Raw genomic sequence first — 18,196 nt, 5'->3', positions numbered from 1 at the left:
GGGAATAAAAAGTTCCTGCCTGTGGAGTTTCACTGAGAACAACACTTATTTGCTTTATAAATATCCTGTTGAAACAATCTAGTCATTGGGACGTCCATGAATTTCCTGCAGAATCTCTAGTTTTCATCATGAGGTATGATTTTATTATCTTTAAAATGAGAGCATTGAAAAAGATGATCTCTAAGTAATTTCAGGTATAATATTCTATGATTTTGGCATTTCTTAAAAATGTTTTGGGTAACCCCTAAATCATAAATTAGTGCTTCAAATTTTCCTCATTTATGCTTGTTTGAATAACATTTTATCTCTTCCACTACTTGACAAGTTTTCCCCCTTTTAAATAAATCCAGTAACTCCTCATGAACTTTTCCAGCGTCCTGTGAGGTAGGCATAGGCACTTCTGGATACACAGAGGGGGACTTGGTTCCATTCTCAAGGATCTTACAGTGCAGTGTGGACACAGAACAGTGAAAACTAGCCATCATGTGAATTATAATGGGTGAATACCATGACAGAGGTGAAAATACCTTGCTCTGTGGGCAGAAGGCAGGGGCTGCTCTTCTGTGTCTCCTGAGAAACAATCTCCCACCATCTTGCTGGTGGTGGTGATGGGAGGGCAGCGGTGGAGGCACCTTAAAGACAGACCTCCCAGGACAACGATCACTTCCAGGTCTTGATTCAAGGGCCTCACCAGCCCAGAAATACCTTCCTTCCACTCTTATTGGACACGATCTACCCCTCCTGAACGGACTAGATTTCACCATCCAGTCACCCCAAAGGATCAAGATTAAGTGACGACCCCCACGTCTTTTGTTAGAATGCACATATTTCTTTCACCAAAAAGGCTGTTAGCTTCTCTATTAGATACCTTAGGTGGAAGATATACTTTGCTCACCCTGCCTTTCAGGTCAATTATGGATTTTTAAAACCCTGTTTCCAAGCAACTGGTCCTTTGGTAGAATGGTTCCTACCCAACGCTGTATCCCAGTTTCCTAAGGAAACAGAAATTTCAGGCATGGAGAAAGGGGGAAAAATGACAAAAAGGACAAGAATAGCAAGTGCAAAGACAGAAAAGTTCACATGGCTAAGTGTTAGTAAAAGACAAAAATTGGATAATCAGAACAAAGAAAAAAAGAAAGAAGAAAACAAGATACCATATGATTGCACATTCCTAGAACTCCACTCTCAATGGGGCGAGGGTGGAGTGGAGCAAAATGCCCACATCTACGTCATTTAGGGTGAGTCCCCATTTTCTTACCCCTCCTGCCACCTTCCCATCCACTCCCACCCAGTTGCTGTCCCATTAGCTTTATCTACGTGGGCAAGGGAAAAAAGAAAGACCCAAATTCATCAACTTATTGGTTTAAGAAAAAGAAACAGAGCATATTGAAATCTTTGACTAAATCAGAGTTCCTGAACTACTGGTATACCACAGCTATCCACGTGACCTTATATTAATTGCTAATGAGCAACTGGCTGTAATTCAAAACGACACCATATGGAATGGGGGGAAGAGAGAATGCATAAGCAAAAGAGAGATTTGTGGGAATTCTGAGAGGTCTCAAGGCTTCGATCATTTCACGTCTCTTATTCACTGGATCTGTGCTGTTCAATTCAGTAACCACTGACCACACAAGACTATTTAAATTCAAATTAATTAAAATTAAGAAAAATTAAAAATCCATTTCTGCAGTCTCACTAACCACATTTCGAGTCCCCAGTAGCCACATGTTGCTAGTGGCTTTTATATCATACAGCACAGACCCTGAACATTTCTATGATCACAGAGATTTCTCCTGGACAGCAGAGGTTTAAATATTTTAAATTGTACTTTTTGGCCTCATAATGCTTGCAGGTATTTGGTGATTCTTTAAGGATAAAAAAAGCTTTATATTGTTCAGGAAGACGTTTTAATAAAGTGAGTAGATTACTTTTAAAAGTGATTCTTAGCAGTAAACAGTTCCTTCAGATTTGCCAGTCTTTCCTTGAGTTAGTCTATGTGAAGTTCTTTGATCTGTTTTGCTCACATGGTTCATTTTGGGCAAAGGTCTCCTTGACCAGCGTCTTGAAAACAGTGGCCTCTCCTCTTGTCCCTGTCTATTTGTCTTTGTAGTATCTGTGATCCTGAGCCCATGTTTCTGTCTGTCTCCCCCACTAGAATATAAACTCTAGGAGGCAGAGATTGGGGTTTATTCTCTGCTGAATCATGAGTGTTTGCAACAATTTCCAGAATTTAATAGCAACTCAGTAAATGTTTTTGAATGAGTAACTTTTATAAATTTGTAGAAGGTTGGTTTTCTCAGTGAAATGTTTACGATATGACTCACCAAGTTACTGAAGCCAACTACATTCAGAGCTTGTTTCAAAACAGTGAATTTTTCCCTGTTCAGAGAATGCTCTGCTGTTGACAGATCTTCTCGTAGGGTCTGGTTCAAATACCTGTTAGGATAACAAACACAAGGCATTATGGCTTGGCTTGTAGTCAAAATCCAGTGGTTAAAAATCACTTCAGCCGTATTTGGTCTCCAGAATAATGGAAATCACCTGGACATTGTGTACTCATGTGTTTATGAGGCTTTGGTACATAATGTCACGTGATGTTTCAGGAAGGAAAAAAAAAAAGTTCTTGTTGTACCAGAACATATTTATACTGTTTTACTTGGTTCTCACCTTAGCTGTACTCTTCCTACCGAAAGGAGAAACTCACAATGTTTTACATATTTCATACAGAAATTTGGCGGGTCCTATCATATGCTTTGAAATTAATATTTGTATTAAAGATTTTTAATTTAGAGTAATTTATTATTTCTTCTTGTCAATATCTTTTAATTATGAGGTGGTTGATTAATTCATTGATTTGTTCCTTACATTCAAACATGTAGGAATCACTTACCAAATACACAATACTGCAGCTGAGGATATAAAGGTACCAGACTCACCCTTGGAAGCTCAACAGGAACAAAATAACGTACCCAGGGGCAAAGACAAGAGAAGATGGGGCCAGAGTACACTATGGAAGTAGAATAGGAAAGATGCACGCTAGGTGTTTGTAAGAGTGCAGGAAGGGGACCGGACCCACGGTGGGTGATGAGCAAAGTCTGTGGGAGAGGAGAGGCATCTGTTCCAATACTTGACACTTAAGTAAGAATTTGCCAAGCAAATGCAGGACTTAATGGTGTCCCTGGAATAACTAGCAACACATAGAAAAGCACACAGGATTGAGTGTGCATGATGAGTATGGGGAACTCAGGTATGTCAGCAAAATTAGAGCCTAAGGTGAGAGGAGCAAAGATTGATGAAGTTGGAGAAGAAGCTAGAGTTTTTAATATCTTGCAAAAGAGAGTAATTTATGTCTTGGAAGTGATGGGCAGTCCTGATGGTGCTGAAACAAAGAAATGTCATGATCAGACTGCTGTTTCAGAAAGAACATTCTGGTAGCCCAATGAAAGATTATCGGGAAAGAGATGAGGCAACTCAGAGTGTGAGGTGATCCAGTGAGAGACCAGCAGTGGTGAAGAAAAGAGGAGGAGAGAGAGAGGCATCGAGGAGGAGGCCGAACTGGCAGGATGAGGGGACAGATTGAATACAGAGGGAAGAGAAAAGAGACACATTAATGATGCTTTTCAAGATTCTGTCTGGGGAAACAGGATGGATAGTAGGTTCATTCAATGACAGAACGATCTCAAGAGGGGGAATATGTTTTTTGAGAAAGAAAGTCTTAAATTTTACATTAGTCATGTTGACTTTGAATTACTTGTTAAAGTGGAGTTCCAAGAAATAATTGGCTATAACAATCTAAAATTCAGACAGACTAGAAAATAAGATCTGGAAGTCATCAACGTGCAGATGACTAAAACCATGTAAGTGGATGAGCTCACTCAAAAGGGGACTAAAATTTTAGGAGTGAAGACACAATTGAATGTTCAGGAAAGGGAGCAGGAAAATTAAAAGAAATCAGAGTCATCAAAACAAAGGAATAACGCATTTTTAAGATTGTAACAGAAAAGAGACCATAGAAAGAAGGAAACGGGTGGTGTGTGGGGTGGACACAGACTGCAGTTGGTGGCCTGGAAGTGGGCCTTCTTTCTCCTCAATCTTGCCCATGAAGGGCTGAGGTGAAGCAGCTGAGAGGCTGGATAGGGAGTGGGAGAGACTTCAGAATGCTTATATACTGAGGTAGAAGCACAGAAAGACTGGAGAAAAGACGAAAATGAAAGATGTGGGGGATTTTGAAGAGAAAGAAGTTGCTGAGGAAGGAAGAGGGCATGGAATTCAGTAGAGTGGAGGGCGCACCTCCCACTGTGAAGGTGCTAGATAAGGTCATACACATGGGTCCAAGGGCTGGGAGCCTCTGCGGGTTGGGGTAGAGGAACCACTGCTTTGTGGCTGCGGTTTTTCTAGGAGAGAAAGCAGTTGAGGTTTAGATGACTAGGTGACGTTGGCTTGAGGAAAGTCATAAGAATCTAAGATATTTTCCGTGGGGCGGAGACATGATCATCCAGCAGGGAGACATCAGAAGTTTAGCTGGCACTAGAGAGGCCCAGGTGGAGCTGGAGACCAGCTTATGCGGTGGTTTCTCTTTCACCAGAGCTCCTCCACTGCCTGAGGTGGGATGGGTGAGTTAGGATTTGGGGCAGTGGAAGAAATGGAAAAGGTCAAGGGCAATAATATTAGCAAGAGATTGGGTTATGAAGGTCAGAGGCCATTTTGCCTAAAATTTACAAAATTTTAGTGACTAAAAAGTCTTAATGATTATAACCACTCTCAATTCTTCTGGTTTTCATGGAAGTTTTCCATCCCTCTTCCTGATGTCATCTTTTCTTTCTTACTTACTTGATGATCATTACATAGGTTAGTATTCCATTGAGAGTGGCCAGTTAACATCTTGTAAAGAACAACTAGCTCCTGTTATCATTACAGAGTCAAATATGAAAAATACCACTGTTTCTTTTAGAATTGTTAAAAAGTTGTCAATTGATAAGTTCCCCTTATAGCCACCTCAACTATTTCTTTAAACCTCCCCATCCACCATTTTAGGTGTCTTTATGGTGGAGAATTTATAGCAGCTATGACCTGTTCTATAAGGGAACATGAATATAATAGCATTTTTTTCTTCAGTCAAATTCTGGGTAGAAGAAGCCATGTGAAATTAACCCTGGTAGTTGCAGACAGTGCTGTTAATTACGTAACAGTCCAGGAGGAAACCAATCAGAATAGAGGATTTTAAAGGGCAGTTTGTCTAATGGCAGGAATGGTGCTTTAAAACTGGTTGTGAGGGGGCCAGCCCGGTGGCGCAGCGGTTAAGTTCGCACGTTCTGCTTCAGTGGCCTGGGGTTCACCAGTTCAGATCTCAGGTGCGGACATGGCACCGCTTGGCAAAAGCCATGCTGTGGCAGGCGTCTCACGTATAAAGCAGAGGAAGATGGACACGGATGTTAGCTCAGGGCCAGTCTTCCTCAGCAAAAAGAGGAAGATTGGCAGTAGTTAGCTCAGGGCTAATCTTCCTCAAAAAAAAAAAAAAAAAAAAAAAGATTGGTTGTGAGTATCTTCCTCTTTGCCGGAAAACTTGTTGGCATAAAGATGATCCAGAAAATAGAACTCATTACCTTGTATACAAATTTAAAATTTCTCCCAGTGTTCAATAGTGTCTAGGATGATTTCACTAGAAATATGGTTCTTATTTATCAGCCAAACTGTATCTTAAAATGGGAAGGTTAGTATCAGGAAAAAGAAGGCACTATAAGTTTACTTTTTGGCTTTTAAAAGTACTCATTTTCCCCTTGATATCATTTAATAATGAAACAGCACATGAGGACAGAGAAATACTTGAAAAATATACCTAGTAAAATGTTGAAACCAGAATCTGGAGACTTAGAGTTGAGTCCTATTCGACCCTTTCTGAAGAAATTTAAATCTTCATTTTATTATCTGTAAAATGTAGTAAAAATGGAGTAAAATCATTCTCCATCTCTAGCTTTTGGCAATTTTATGAGAATCGAATCAAGATACTGTATGTGGAATGCTTTCTACACTCAGGTTGCAGTGTACACATAGACTATGAGTGTTTCCTGGAAAGAATATGCCTGGCATCAATGGGGAGCTTGTAGTCAATGTGCTTTTTCATTAATGAGCCCTGGATCAAGTAACTAAGTCAAACGAAGTAAAGAAACATTTTGAGAAATTAAAACAATTATAACAAATGCTGTTAACAACGCAGAATGTCTTAAACTATAAAATATGCTTTCCTGTTCTCAAAGTAATAAACAGCTAAAAGACAACATCAGGGAGGGAGGAGGATGGAAGGGTGATTAGGCACAGGTGTGTGGTGATGGACAGTAATTAGTCCTTAGTTGTGAACATGATGTAATTTACACAGAAATTGAAATAAATAAAGATGTACACTTGAAATTTATATAATATTATAAACCAATGTTACTGCAATAAAACAAAAAAAAAAAACCATCACACACAAAAAAAGAAAAGAAAAGATCATAGCTCTTTTACACTTGAAAATAGGTAAGAATGATTGTGGGCCATCGGTTATAGACTTCCCCGCAGACTAGCTAAAACTCCACTGATGTTGTCCCATAATCTCAGAACAGTGCCAGAAAACCATGCTAGATGAATCGGTACAAAGGTTTCATCTGACTGACTTTCCAACTTTGTGACCTATTAATGGTCCCACAATTCCCAGTAGTCAAATCTTAGAACTCAATATTCAACATCTTTTATATCATCTCTTTTACGACTCAAAATCATATACTTAAAGCTCAAACAATCTGTTTATTTAATCGTCTTCTTTTAACTCATGCATAACTTGGAACAGTAACACTTGGCAACATATAGATATCTCAATGTGCAGAGTGAGAAACGTCAGAGACTGTCATTTGTCAAAACAAGAATTATTACTCATTTATTTTTAAAAGATTGGCAGATCAAGGGAATTCTCTGGATGTTGTTTCTACCACAGAGTAAAAGACTATAACCTGTAGGCTGTATAATGTTAAAAGTTATAGATGAATGAATACTATTTGACTAATTCTACCCAAAGGGAAAGGCGGTGGGAACTAACATCATGTGTCAAATCCTCGACTGGCTGTTTCAGAGGCACTTCACATGGATCGTGAGAAGATTGCGCCCGTCTAAGGGATAGGGGAACTGAAGCTTGTTTAAGGTCTCCAAGCCAGGAATCCACCCACCAACACTCTCTGTCCTCACCCCCCAGCGCTGCTCAAGCTCAGTTACAAGTTTCCTGCAGGGGAGATGGGAGGGGGAGGAAGAGCGAACAGCGTCCCCAGGCTTCTTCCTAGAGTTAAAAATGTTGCTTGAAAATGTCAGGGAGGACATAAAGTGGTGGAATTATTATTAAACATAGATCTATTTTACACAGAATGCAAAGTCTCATGAAGTTTTAAGATTTCATAGGCTGTTTTACTATTAATTTACTCTTTTCTGACTCAACTCTGTGCTTGCACTACAGATGTGAAGTGGAGTAGCTCACAGATCGGTGCAAGCCTAGCAGAAATGCTGGCAGGTGCATGCTGTCTCTCTGGGAAAGGGTCTCTGTCACCGTGGGGAGGCTTCCGGTAAAAGGCCCAGACATGTAGAAGCATCTTTGACATTAGAATGGAATTCTGGGATGGCTGAGACCACAGGGAAAGCCAGGGTGTTGCATGGTGAAGCATAGAAAGGAATTTGACAGTCTAGATCCTAATTGAAATCCAATAGACACAAATGTATATCTTAACCCAAAACTCACTGCACAATAATAAGATAGGTTGAGCATGAGTGAGTAAAATCCTAAGAATTTAGTTGTGCAAACATTAATCTGACCAAGGCAGTATGTAAATTTAGGCTGCATTAATGGTAAATCCATACATACTGTCCTTACTGTCATCATCATGATCATCATCAGCATCATCATTATAAATACCACTTCTTATGAGAATTTATTATATACCAGGGTTTTTACACAAATCCAAGGATGCTGTAAGAACCTAGCAGGAGGTAGGTATCAACACAACACAAGGGAACTATTTTCTAATAAACTTTATGGATAGCCATGCACTGCTTTGTTTTTGGTGAGGAAGCTTGGCTCTGAGCTAACATCTGTGCCAATCTTCCTCTATTTTGTATGTGGGACACTGCCACAGCATGGCTTGATGAGTGGTGTGGAGGTCCACGTTCAGGATCTGAACCCACAAACCCTGGCTACCGAGGCAGAGTGTCCACGAACTTAGGCACTATGGCACCAGGCTGGCCCTGCCATGCACTGCTTCTAAGATAGTAAGTTCCCCGTCATTAGTAGATAAGCTGAGGCTACACAGCCATTCAAGCAGGTTTGTTGAAAAAGAGATTCAAGGATCAGAAACTAGGTTGTGTTAGATGACCTCAGTTGATATTGGATGACAATATTAATGCTCCAAGCTACCTTATTTTGGTAAAATCTTGTGTCATTTTACATCAGTAAATTTCAGCGATGATTCAACTCCTTATGCTTACACTCCAGGAAATGAAGTGCACACGCACACACGTGTGAGGATAATGGACATGTGTGCATGTGCTAATCAACCTTCTACTCTGATTTATGAATTACCATAAATATCAAATGTACAAACGTACATTGGTACCTATCAAAATCTGTAGTCATAACAGCACATCTAGCTCTGATAGGACTGGATAATTCTATTTACAGTCCTATAAAGAAGCAAATGATTTGAACCAAAGTAAATTAAATGATGCAAAACTGAAGATTTATTTTGTTAACTCAATAAATCTCCAGTCAGTAAAATTGCGTGCTGGCTCCTCTGCTCAACGGTGAAGGAAAAAAATGAAATGAGATATTAAGTGAGGAAGATGAATGAAAACAGTAAAAGCACACCCTGATTTTTATCATGTGCTTAATGTGGATTATTTATTGCATAGCTCCATTGTCTCTGAAACAGGTAGGGTCAAGCTGATTCTGCAGGTCAGTTATATAAAAAAGTAGAAAATTTAGTCATATAACTGGAAAGTTATATCCATCCTGATTTCTGGAAGTAGAAGAAATATTCTACAAAGGAAAAGAACCAAGTCACTGTGTTTTTCTGAAGATACCTGAAGAGCTTGCGGTTCTGCCTCTATGGAAAGTCAGCCTTCATTGAATGTTCTTAGGTTTCATTAACAAAAAATGGACAAAAACACTGCAGAAATCAGGTAGTCCAACTTTTTAGAAATTTTGATAACACTGTTATCAACTATACAAAGTTATGTTTTAAATAAGTGAAGAGAAGATTCTTGACCTTAAATGTTGGTTGAGTTGGTAACTAAAAGGAGACTTGGTAAGACTGTTTCTCAGCAAAACTCTGTCTCTGCCCACTTACTTTTCATTCCTTCTCTCAGTAGTTTAACCAACTATTTGACCATGGTCATTTCTCCTTGAGGCAAATTCTAGGAAAAATAACTTTCTAGGTTCTTAAAGCGACAAATCACACAAAAATCCTAATTGATGTGAAAAGTGTCACTTAATGATGTTTCCTTTCAACAAGCATTTAATATGCAGGGATGTGCTAGGCAAAGAAATAGCCCCCAGGGAGAGAATCACGCAGAGCCTAGGGTCTTTGCCTTCTTGGCGCTCCTCATCCAGACACCAGTGCCATCTCATGTTTCACAACCTCCGAGATTTGTGTGTAATTTTACTTTCCGTTGGTTAACTTTAAGTCATGAACCTTTGGTATTTTTTTTTTTTATATCTCCATGAGTTAGTTTAAAAAGTCCTAAGGAAACAAAGCAGAAAGAGAGAAGGGATAGAAGGCAGATTGAAAGAACACATTCACAAATCCACAGGGGTTTGCTCTAAGTTGTGGGTTTATGGTACATTACTTTTTGCTCTTTCCCATATTCTCCAGTTTTCCAAGAATCAATAACTATTATGTATAATCAGAAAAAAAAATCTCTATGAAACTATGAATTTCAAAAACCTGGAGCATAATTCTCTGGAGAGTCACCCAGCTCGCTGTGTGTATCGATAATCTGTTTGTTTTATTGCTGAGCATTGCTCCACGGTATGGATGTACCACAGTTTGTGGAACCATTCAGCCATTTGAAGGACATCTACGCTGTTTCTGGTTTGGTGCTATTATGAATAAAGCTGCTATGAACTTTCATGTACAGGTTTTTGCATAAACGTAAGTCTTTGTTTCTCTGGGAAAAATGCCGAGGAGTATAATAGCTGGGTCATATGGTAGTTGCCTCTCTAGTTTTATTTATTTTTTTAAAATTTTTTTGAGGAAGATTAGCCCTGAGCTAACTGCTGCCAATCCTCCTCTTTTTTCTGAGGAAGACTGGCCCTGAGCTAACATCAGCGCCCATCCTCCTCCACTTTATACAGGGGACACCTACCACAGCATGGCGTGCTAAGCGGTGCCATGTCCGCACCCAGGATCCGAACCAGTGAACCCCAGGATGCCGAGAAGTGGACTGTGCGCACTTAATTGCTGGGCGACCAGGCCGGCCCCTCTCTAGTTTTATAAGAAACTGCCAGGCTGTTTTCCAGAGTGGCTGTAATACCGGAATTCCCACCAGCAATGCACGAATGATCCAGTTTCTCTGCATCCTCACCAGCATTTGTTGTTGTCACAGTTTTTCAGATTAGCTGTTCTGCTAGGTGGGTATTGACAGCTCATTGTGGTTTCACTTTACATTTCCCTAATGGCTAGTGGTACTGAACATCTTTTCATGTGCTTATTTTCCACCTTTATATCATCTTCGGTGAAATGTCTTTCGTCCATTTTCTAATTGGATTAGGATGGTCTATTTTTTTGACTGTTGAATTTGGAGAGTTCGTCATATATTCACATATACATCTTCCAACATAGGTCAGATTTATAGCCAAAAACCATGTGTGTGTATGGTATGTGTGTGTGAGTGAGTGTGTGATGTGTGTGTATGAGGATGTGTGTAAGTAGTGTGCGTGTGTTGATACTTATGTTTTGTGGTAAAGAAAAACAGATCACAGAATAAATTTATTAAGCCCCCTAAAAACATATGGATAAAGTCAAGGCATGCACTAAATCACAGGAGGATTTTCCCCTGGTAACAGGAGTCCACAAGGGGAAACTCTTTCACAATGTGCTACACTGAGGGGTGAACTGAAAATGCTACCCACTGCCTATGGCACCACTCTGACATGAGGATTGGGAATTCAAGGTAGCAGTGATACGATCTGAGTGTCAAATACAAACAACGACCATTTGCAAAAAACTCCACGGACTTTCAAGGGCCTTCATCCTTCTCTGGGTGCTGGTACCTCCCGTCTCACAGTAGTACAGGGCACATTCAAACTGCAAACTTGCAACTAATAGGGGAATAAGTCCTGGAGATGTCATGCACAGCCAACAATACTGTACTATAAACTTTGAAGTAGCTAAGAGACTAGATCGTAATTGTTCTCAACACACAAAGAAAATGATAATTATGTGACAGGATAGAGGTGTTAGCTCATGCTAGGATGGTAATCATATTGCAATATATAAATGTATCAAACCAAGATGTTGTACACCTTAAACTTACACAACGTTCTACGTAATTGTATCTCAATAAAAAAAATCATTAATTAGCAAACAAACATAAAACAGTTGCCCTCCCTTCACTCACCAGGTGGGTTCAATGAACACAAAACAACTCTTGTGTGCTTGCGTGTGTGCCCAGGGCACAATGGCAATGAAGGCTCACACAAAAAGAAAAGATATTACTACTTAAAACCACGTGCACGGCCCATTCACCAGGTCAGAGCCTCATAGAAGACAAACACGATGTTTTGCTCAATATTTTAGCTGCCTCATAAATACAAGAGAACAATGTCCTCTCTATTGTGAGCAAAGCTGCCTTCTACTTGGGCATGTTTAATAAGTAAACAGAAACCGGATAAGGCAAAATCAAACAGTTGGCATCAATAAAGACAGTACTGTGTACTAGTTTATTAATGCAGATAGTAAACTGCTGTGTCTTGCCCACCCGCCCCCACATAGCTCCTAAAAAGGAAATTCTTTTCTTTATTGTTTTTAAACTATCTGGAAAGTATTAACCAATTTTAAATTCCCCCCTAATGGAGTATGAATACGATTTTTTATTAACCACAGGTTCAGAAACATAAATCTCCACCAATGAAAATGTTAATATATTAGCTGCAAACTGTTTTTTTTGGAGAGAGGAAATCCTGCCAGTGGTCCTCAGGAAAAGAACAGAATCCATTTAATAAATTCAGGAAAAGAACAGAATCCATTTAATAAATTACGCATTCAGAAAGACTTTGGGTCTTGTGACATTCCCGGAATAGTTTGTCCATATTTTTCTAATCAGTCAGAATATTTCTTCAAAACATCTGGCGGAAGAAATTCTAAACTGTTACCATCTTTCAAATAGTGAATGCTTATGGTCAAATAACTCGTTTCTTGAAAATGTCTAATTCGGAGAGATGTGGATTGAGACAGAGAGCAGAGTGACCTCATCCTGCAGAAAGGACCCAGGACAAGGGTTTGGGGCTCTGAAGCCAGGTGCGCACCCATTCCCCAAGCCTGTGCTCCTCTGGCAGGGGAAGGGCACACAGACACTCACAGAGGACCTGCAATATTTAAACTAGTGAAATGTGGAGGAAGAGAAGTTTTTACTCAGAATGCATGGCTTGGTCTGGCCTTCAAGAACCTGGTTAACAAGCCGAGGCCTCGGGGCTGCATCTGCCGGGTGTGGAGGAGGGGCTTTCTGTAATTCACACCAGGTCTAGCTCACACCAGACCCGGCTCCAGCTCTGTACGTGGGGAGGGCAATACGTACGTATTTATAAATATGCTTCAGCCAAGATTGAACAGGTGCTAAAAACGTCCTCAGGGGAAATCTTTATGAAAAAGCATTGTGTAAGGTCCTGCCCGTAACACTATAATGAAGGATAAACCTAAACATAACCCTGTCTTAAATACTGACTGAGGTGAGCACCTGCATTGAAACTCCTGTCATATGTAAATATTACAGAATATGCCTTTCAGACACAGGACCATTTACAGACAGTTACTGCTAATGTATGCATGGTTTCCCCGTTTCTTCTGGGACCTACTCGCAAACTTGCATCCGATGATTATGCAGTCTAACTATGTGAAAAATACCTGGCTGACTGTCACCCCCAAAGAGATCAAGCAATCTCTTTCAACTTGGTAGGTCTAAAAGGGAATTTTAATTTCCTCTGCAATGAATTATTTCTATTATTTATCCTATTTCCCTTTCTTTTCTTTCAGTTTCACTGATGAGGATAGTTGCAACATGCAAATTTTTCTCCTCCTATACTGTGTGGAAATTTGCCTAATGGGGTTGATTCTTTGTTCACAGTGAATCTAAGAGGTGTACCGTCCTCCCCATCTTCCCCACAGCCTCCAGCATCCAGAGATCAGCTCATCCACCTCATGGCCAGGGGCAGAGGCACTCTCCATTTCCATCATTCAAATCACGCAATCCTGCAGGAGCCACTGACTCCCGGGATCCACTCCTGCTTACCTCCAATCTATTTTCTGCATTGCAGTCAAATTTCCCTTTTTAGAATGTAAATTTAGTGAACTCACTTCCCAAATCAAAACCCTTAAATGGCTTCCCATTGCTCTTAAGATACAAACTCAGGGCCAGCCCCATGGCTGAGTGGTTAAGTTCGCATGCTGTGCTTCTGCGGCCCAGGGTTTCACCAGTTTGAATTCTGGGCATGGATCTACCACTGCTCATCAGGCCATGTTGAGGCAGTGTCCCACATGCCACAACTGGAGGGATCCACAGCTAAAATATACAATTATGTACTGGGGGGCTTATGGGGAGAAAAAGGAAAAAAATTAAAAAAAAAACAAACCAAAAAACCCCCACAAATTCTCCCGCCTGGCTTGCCAGGGCCCACATCATCAGACTCCGCACATTTCTCCAGCTCCTGGTCTTGGCAAAGCCATTCCTCTCATTCTCTCTGAGGTCTTGCCCCACTTTCTTCCACCTTTGTGCCCTCACTCATCTGTTCTCTCCACTGGGAACACAATCCACACACATCCAAACCCCACAGAACATTTTGGGTAAGTCCCGTTTTAATTTGTATGCCATTTTCTCTGAGAAGTCTTGTAGGTTAGACGTCCTTCCTCTGAGCTCACCAAAACTCTTCATTTCCTCCAAAGGATGCTTCAACAGACTCTATCAAAATTGCCTGCACATGCATCGCCACACAAAAGGCAAGGCCAGCCTTGAATCCCACCAACATGGAACACACCAAGTAGCCATTCTTATTCTGGGTGTGTCTGTGAGGTTGTTTCTGTGTTAACATTTGAGTTGGAGTACTGAGTAAAGCAGGTTGCCCTCCCTAATTTGGTGGGCCTCATCTAGTCAGTTGAAGTCTTGAATAGAACAGAAAGGCTGACCCTTTCACAAGTACAAGGACACTCCTCCTGCCTGACTATCTTGAGGCAGGACATCCACTTTTCCTGTTTTCAGACTCCAACTGAAACAGCAGCTCTTCTTGGCTCTTGAGCCTGCTGTCTTTTGGGCTGAAACTGTCACCATCGGCTCTCCTGAGTCTCTAGCTTGATAACTGCAGGTTTTGGGACTTCTCAGCCTCCATAATTATATGAACAAACTCCTTGTAATAAATCTCTTTACATATAAAGATGTATTCCTTTCCCCACTCCACTTATTCACACATTCAAATATTTAATAGTTCTTATTTAACATATAAGAATAAAATGTCACCAATTTGATTCTTTCTGGACGGAGATCATGTCCTAACATTTCTGGTTGATTCTAGTAAAATCGGAGTCAATATTGGATGTATGGTAGGTTTCAGATACACCTGAAACTTTCCATATGTATCTCGAAGTTTCCATATATACCTGGTCGGTTCTGTTTATACCTGATTAGTTCCCAATATACCTGGGAGGGGCCACATGTAGCTGGTTGATAAATAAGTAGTGAACACAAACTCCACTCTTTTCCTTTGACCAAAGATGGGCAAAAGCAAGTGAAAAGTTAGGGCCATAAAAGTCAATAATTCTTTTGCCCAAATTAAACCAAAACCCCACAAATACTATAATGAAGAATTTATTGGGGAGATGTTTTAATGAAGAAAATCTAATATAAGAAACAAACAAGCAAATAAGTGACCAGAGGTGATAAACCTGCCTGAAATTCCTTTAGGTGTGGCCGGAGGGAAGTATGACAAAAGGGAAAGGAGGGAAGGAATGAGGAAATGAGAAAATAGTTCTAAACAGAAATATAAGTACTAGTTCACTTCGTTAGTTTGATGGCTTTTCCTGATAAGATAATTACACAAATAGAACTTAAGTGTCACCGAAAAAACTGCCAGTCCACGTGTCTATGGACGAACCCTCACGGTGCTGGCACCATGATAGCACCCCAAAATTATATTAAAATGTTTCTGTCATGTTAATAAGAAACATCAGCATCTCCATTTTAACAAATTCGGATATTTATAAGGAACTTAAAATGAGTAAAATAAAAATATACAGTATCTATAATTTAAGATTTTAAAAATAAAATTCAGGAAAATCTCCTTAACCACAACACCTTATTAAAATGTAGATGTACCCAGTAGTCTTGCCCAAGACCAAGAACGCAACTGATGAAGTCAGAAACGGGATATGAGAAAAGGTTATCTCAGGAGAGATTTATAAATGAAATTAAACTAAATATCCTAATTTTTCTTTTTGCTAAATATCAGTCCTCATTTAAAAGCTGAATAAAAGTGATTATGTTAGCACACACACAAAAACACATCTTCACTCCTGACTAACGCTAAGAAAACCAAGAAAAAAGGGATGGAAGATGTGGGTTCTATTCCAAGACCTGTTATTCTATTGACCTCTCCTGGTTCTTATTTTTGGATATTTTCCAGTAGAGTATGTCTGCTAGACCTGTTGTTGTGACTATGAATATGCTACATATTTTTGATAGAATTATATATCATATAAAAATATAATTCACATATAATATTACAACATAGAAATTTTAAAAACTGAGCCAAGATAGTCTAAAAGAAAAAAGACTGGAAGGAAGTCATTAGTGCTCAAAGTAAGCTCTTTACTTATTCTCAGTTTACAATGAATTTCTTTGAAATGCTCCAATGTTTCCACCTGTCTGCTAAATTTAAACTACTTATTAATCACAACAAAACGCTATTCATGAAATAACAAATGGAGTTCAAATGATAGGTCAATAGTCTACTTAAGCGGTCCCTAACCATGTTGTATTGTTTTCTTAGGTCAAAATCCTTCTACATGAAAGAACATTTGCAGAAAAGGCCCAAGTGTGTGGTCTAAATGTTATTATATCTTTACATTTAAAAATTAGCTGAAAGTCAAAAATTCTGAAAACATTATTATTAAGGTCAGATTGACATGCCTTAGCTCCAGATGTGAAATTCTAATTTTGAGATGTTAATATGAGAAATCCAAGAAGTTACACAAGAACATTAAAAAGCATGCAGTTACACAGAAAGGTACTGAAACAATAAAAAATATTTAAGACTAATTTTTCCAGAGATGGATTCTGGAATCCTTAATACCAGCGGACAAGACTATTCTGGTCTTAATATGCTCATCAATCTAGAGGAATAATTAACATTCCGTTTTAACTTTTCCCTTAGATCCGGGGGAAATGAAATGATATTCTGACCTAGCAGAAATCAGATCACCCTTTTACTGTTACTACTACTGTTACTGAAATATTGTTCTTTATAGAAATAACTTTATAGTTTCCTAAACCTATTCCACTTATTAAAAACGTTAAAAAAATAAATTTATAAAGAGAAATACAATGGAGCTCAGATGCATCTTCACTATAAAATTTATCTCCAATTTTCAAATGTACAAACTGTATATTTCCTTAGAAATAAGTTTAAGTGGATTTTTGGCACTGTGGATTCTTTGAACATTATACCAATGCCTCTGGCATTTTCTTCCAGCCCAATCTGCTGCTTCCAATGACCCCAGGATTTATATTTAAGGTATCCAATACTTCAAAGAGTTAACCCTGAACCTCAACTTTTAGGAAAATAAAAGCTTCTAAAATCAGGAAGATTAGAATCAGTAGATATTTACTTTTGATTGGTAGGAAATCTAAAACTTAACGTTGGGGGGAAGAATTAAATTATACTAATGAAGTAATAGAGTTAAAACCCAGAGTTGTCGCTATTAAAAAAACGGGAGCGCTCATGTCCTCTTTCCCTTTTCCTCTCTGGCTTAGACAGGTGATGATGTTAGGAAAGCTGTATTTAAAATAAGGTGTGCTGGCCTCTGATTTTCTTTTCTCTTTTTCACCTCCTCTCCCTGAGTGATGTTCCCATCATATGCACTGCAGCAGCGGGAGAAAGAAGTCTGGAGGAGGTGAGCAAAAAGAAGAAAACCTCTCTCGATATATCACAACACAGACAGCAGCCTGTGTCTGCTTTGTTTTTCTTCCTCTGGCTTAGAGCCGGAATCAGCTGATTTGCTAACAACAAGGACTGTAAATGTACTTCTCACTTCCCACTGAGCCACATTTTCAGATAGGAAATCTCTTCCTATCGAAATTGAAAATCTTCACTAAATGGAATCATTCACACATGCTAGCCAAAGAGAAAACAAGATCCATTTTAAAACATCAGATAATGTAGGACATTTAAAATGCTGATATTACCTTTAAACAACTGTCCTCTGTCTATATAATGGTCTAGATCCCGGAATTGCTGTGAGGTTTAACGATAGGCTGCCAAGTTATTTTTGCATTTCAGCAACACCATGTATTATGATGTGATCCTAGTAAATAATATTCTTGTAGTTAAAGCAGATATTTAAAGGCACCAATGTATCAACCATCATTTAATTTGCCCAGCGTAGGATGCTAAAAATACAGTGCTTATGTTTGGACAAAGGGCACTCTTAAAAATGTTTTCACACTTTTCCTCTTTTGGGCCAGAGTATTTTCTTGCATTAGACCGACATTCTTATCCTCACAGCAGATAAGCCAAGTTTTTTTCATTCGGCAATTTATCCACTCTATCTCTAAATGTTTAATTTAGTACCAATCATGCTTTCTTATCGGGGACATAGGCCTGAACAAACCAGGGTTTCCACCCTCTCATTATTCACTCACTGATAGGGAAGTTTTTAAACAAAAATGCACACTATGAAAATCGCTCTGATAGCGGTAA

The 18,196-nt window shown here is 39.3% G+C and overlaps 1 protein-coding gene across 4 annotated transcripts in view; it reads right to left on the bottom strand.

The window, feature by feature from the left end:
* Positions 1 to 18,196, bottom strand: part of MYO16 (myosin XVI) — a 598,386-nt gene that overhangs the window by 222,240 nt on the left and 357,950 nt on the right. For all 4 annotated transcript variants that reach the window (XM_023621818.2, XM_023621819.2, XM_023621821.2 and 1 more), the window contains exon 17: positions 2,328 to 2,439. In XM_023621818.2, the coding sequence (XP_023477586.1) occupies positions 2,328 to 2,439 (112 nt within the window). The remainder of the gene's footprint in view (positions 1 to 2,327; positions 2,440 to 18,196) is intronic.

This window comes from Equus caballus, chromosome 17 (assembly GCF_041296265.1).
Source record: "Equus caballus isolate H_3958 breed thoroughbred chromosome 17, TB-T2T, whole genome shotgun sequence".
Lineage (NCBI taxonomy): Eukaryota > Metazoa > Chordata > Mammalia > Perissodactyla > Equidae > Equus > Equus caballus.
This window is presented reverse-complemented; position numbering and strand designations above follow the sequence as displayed.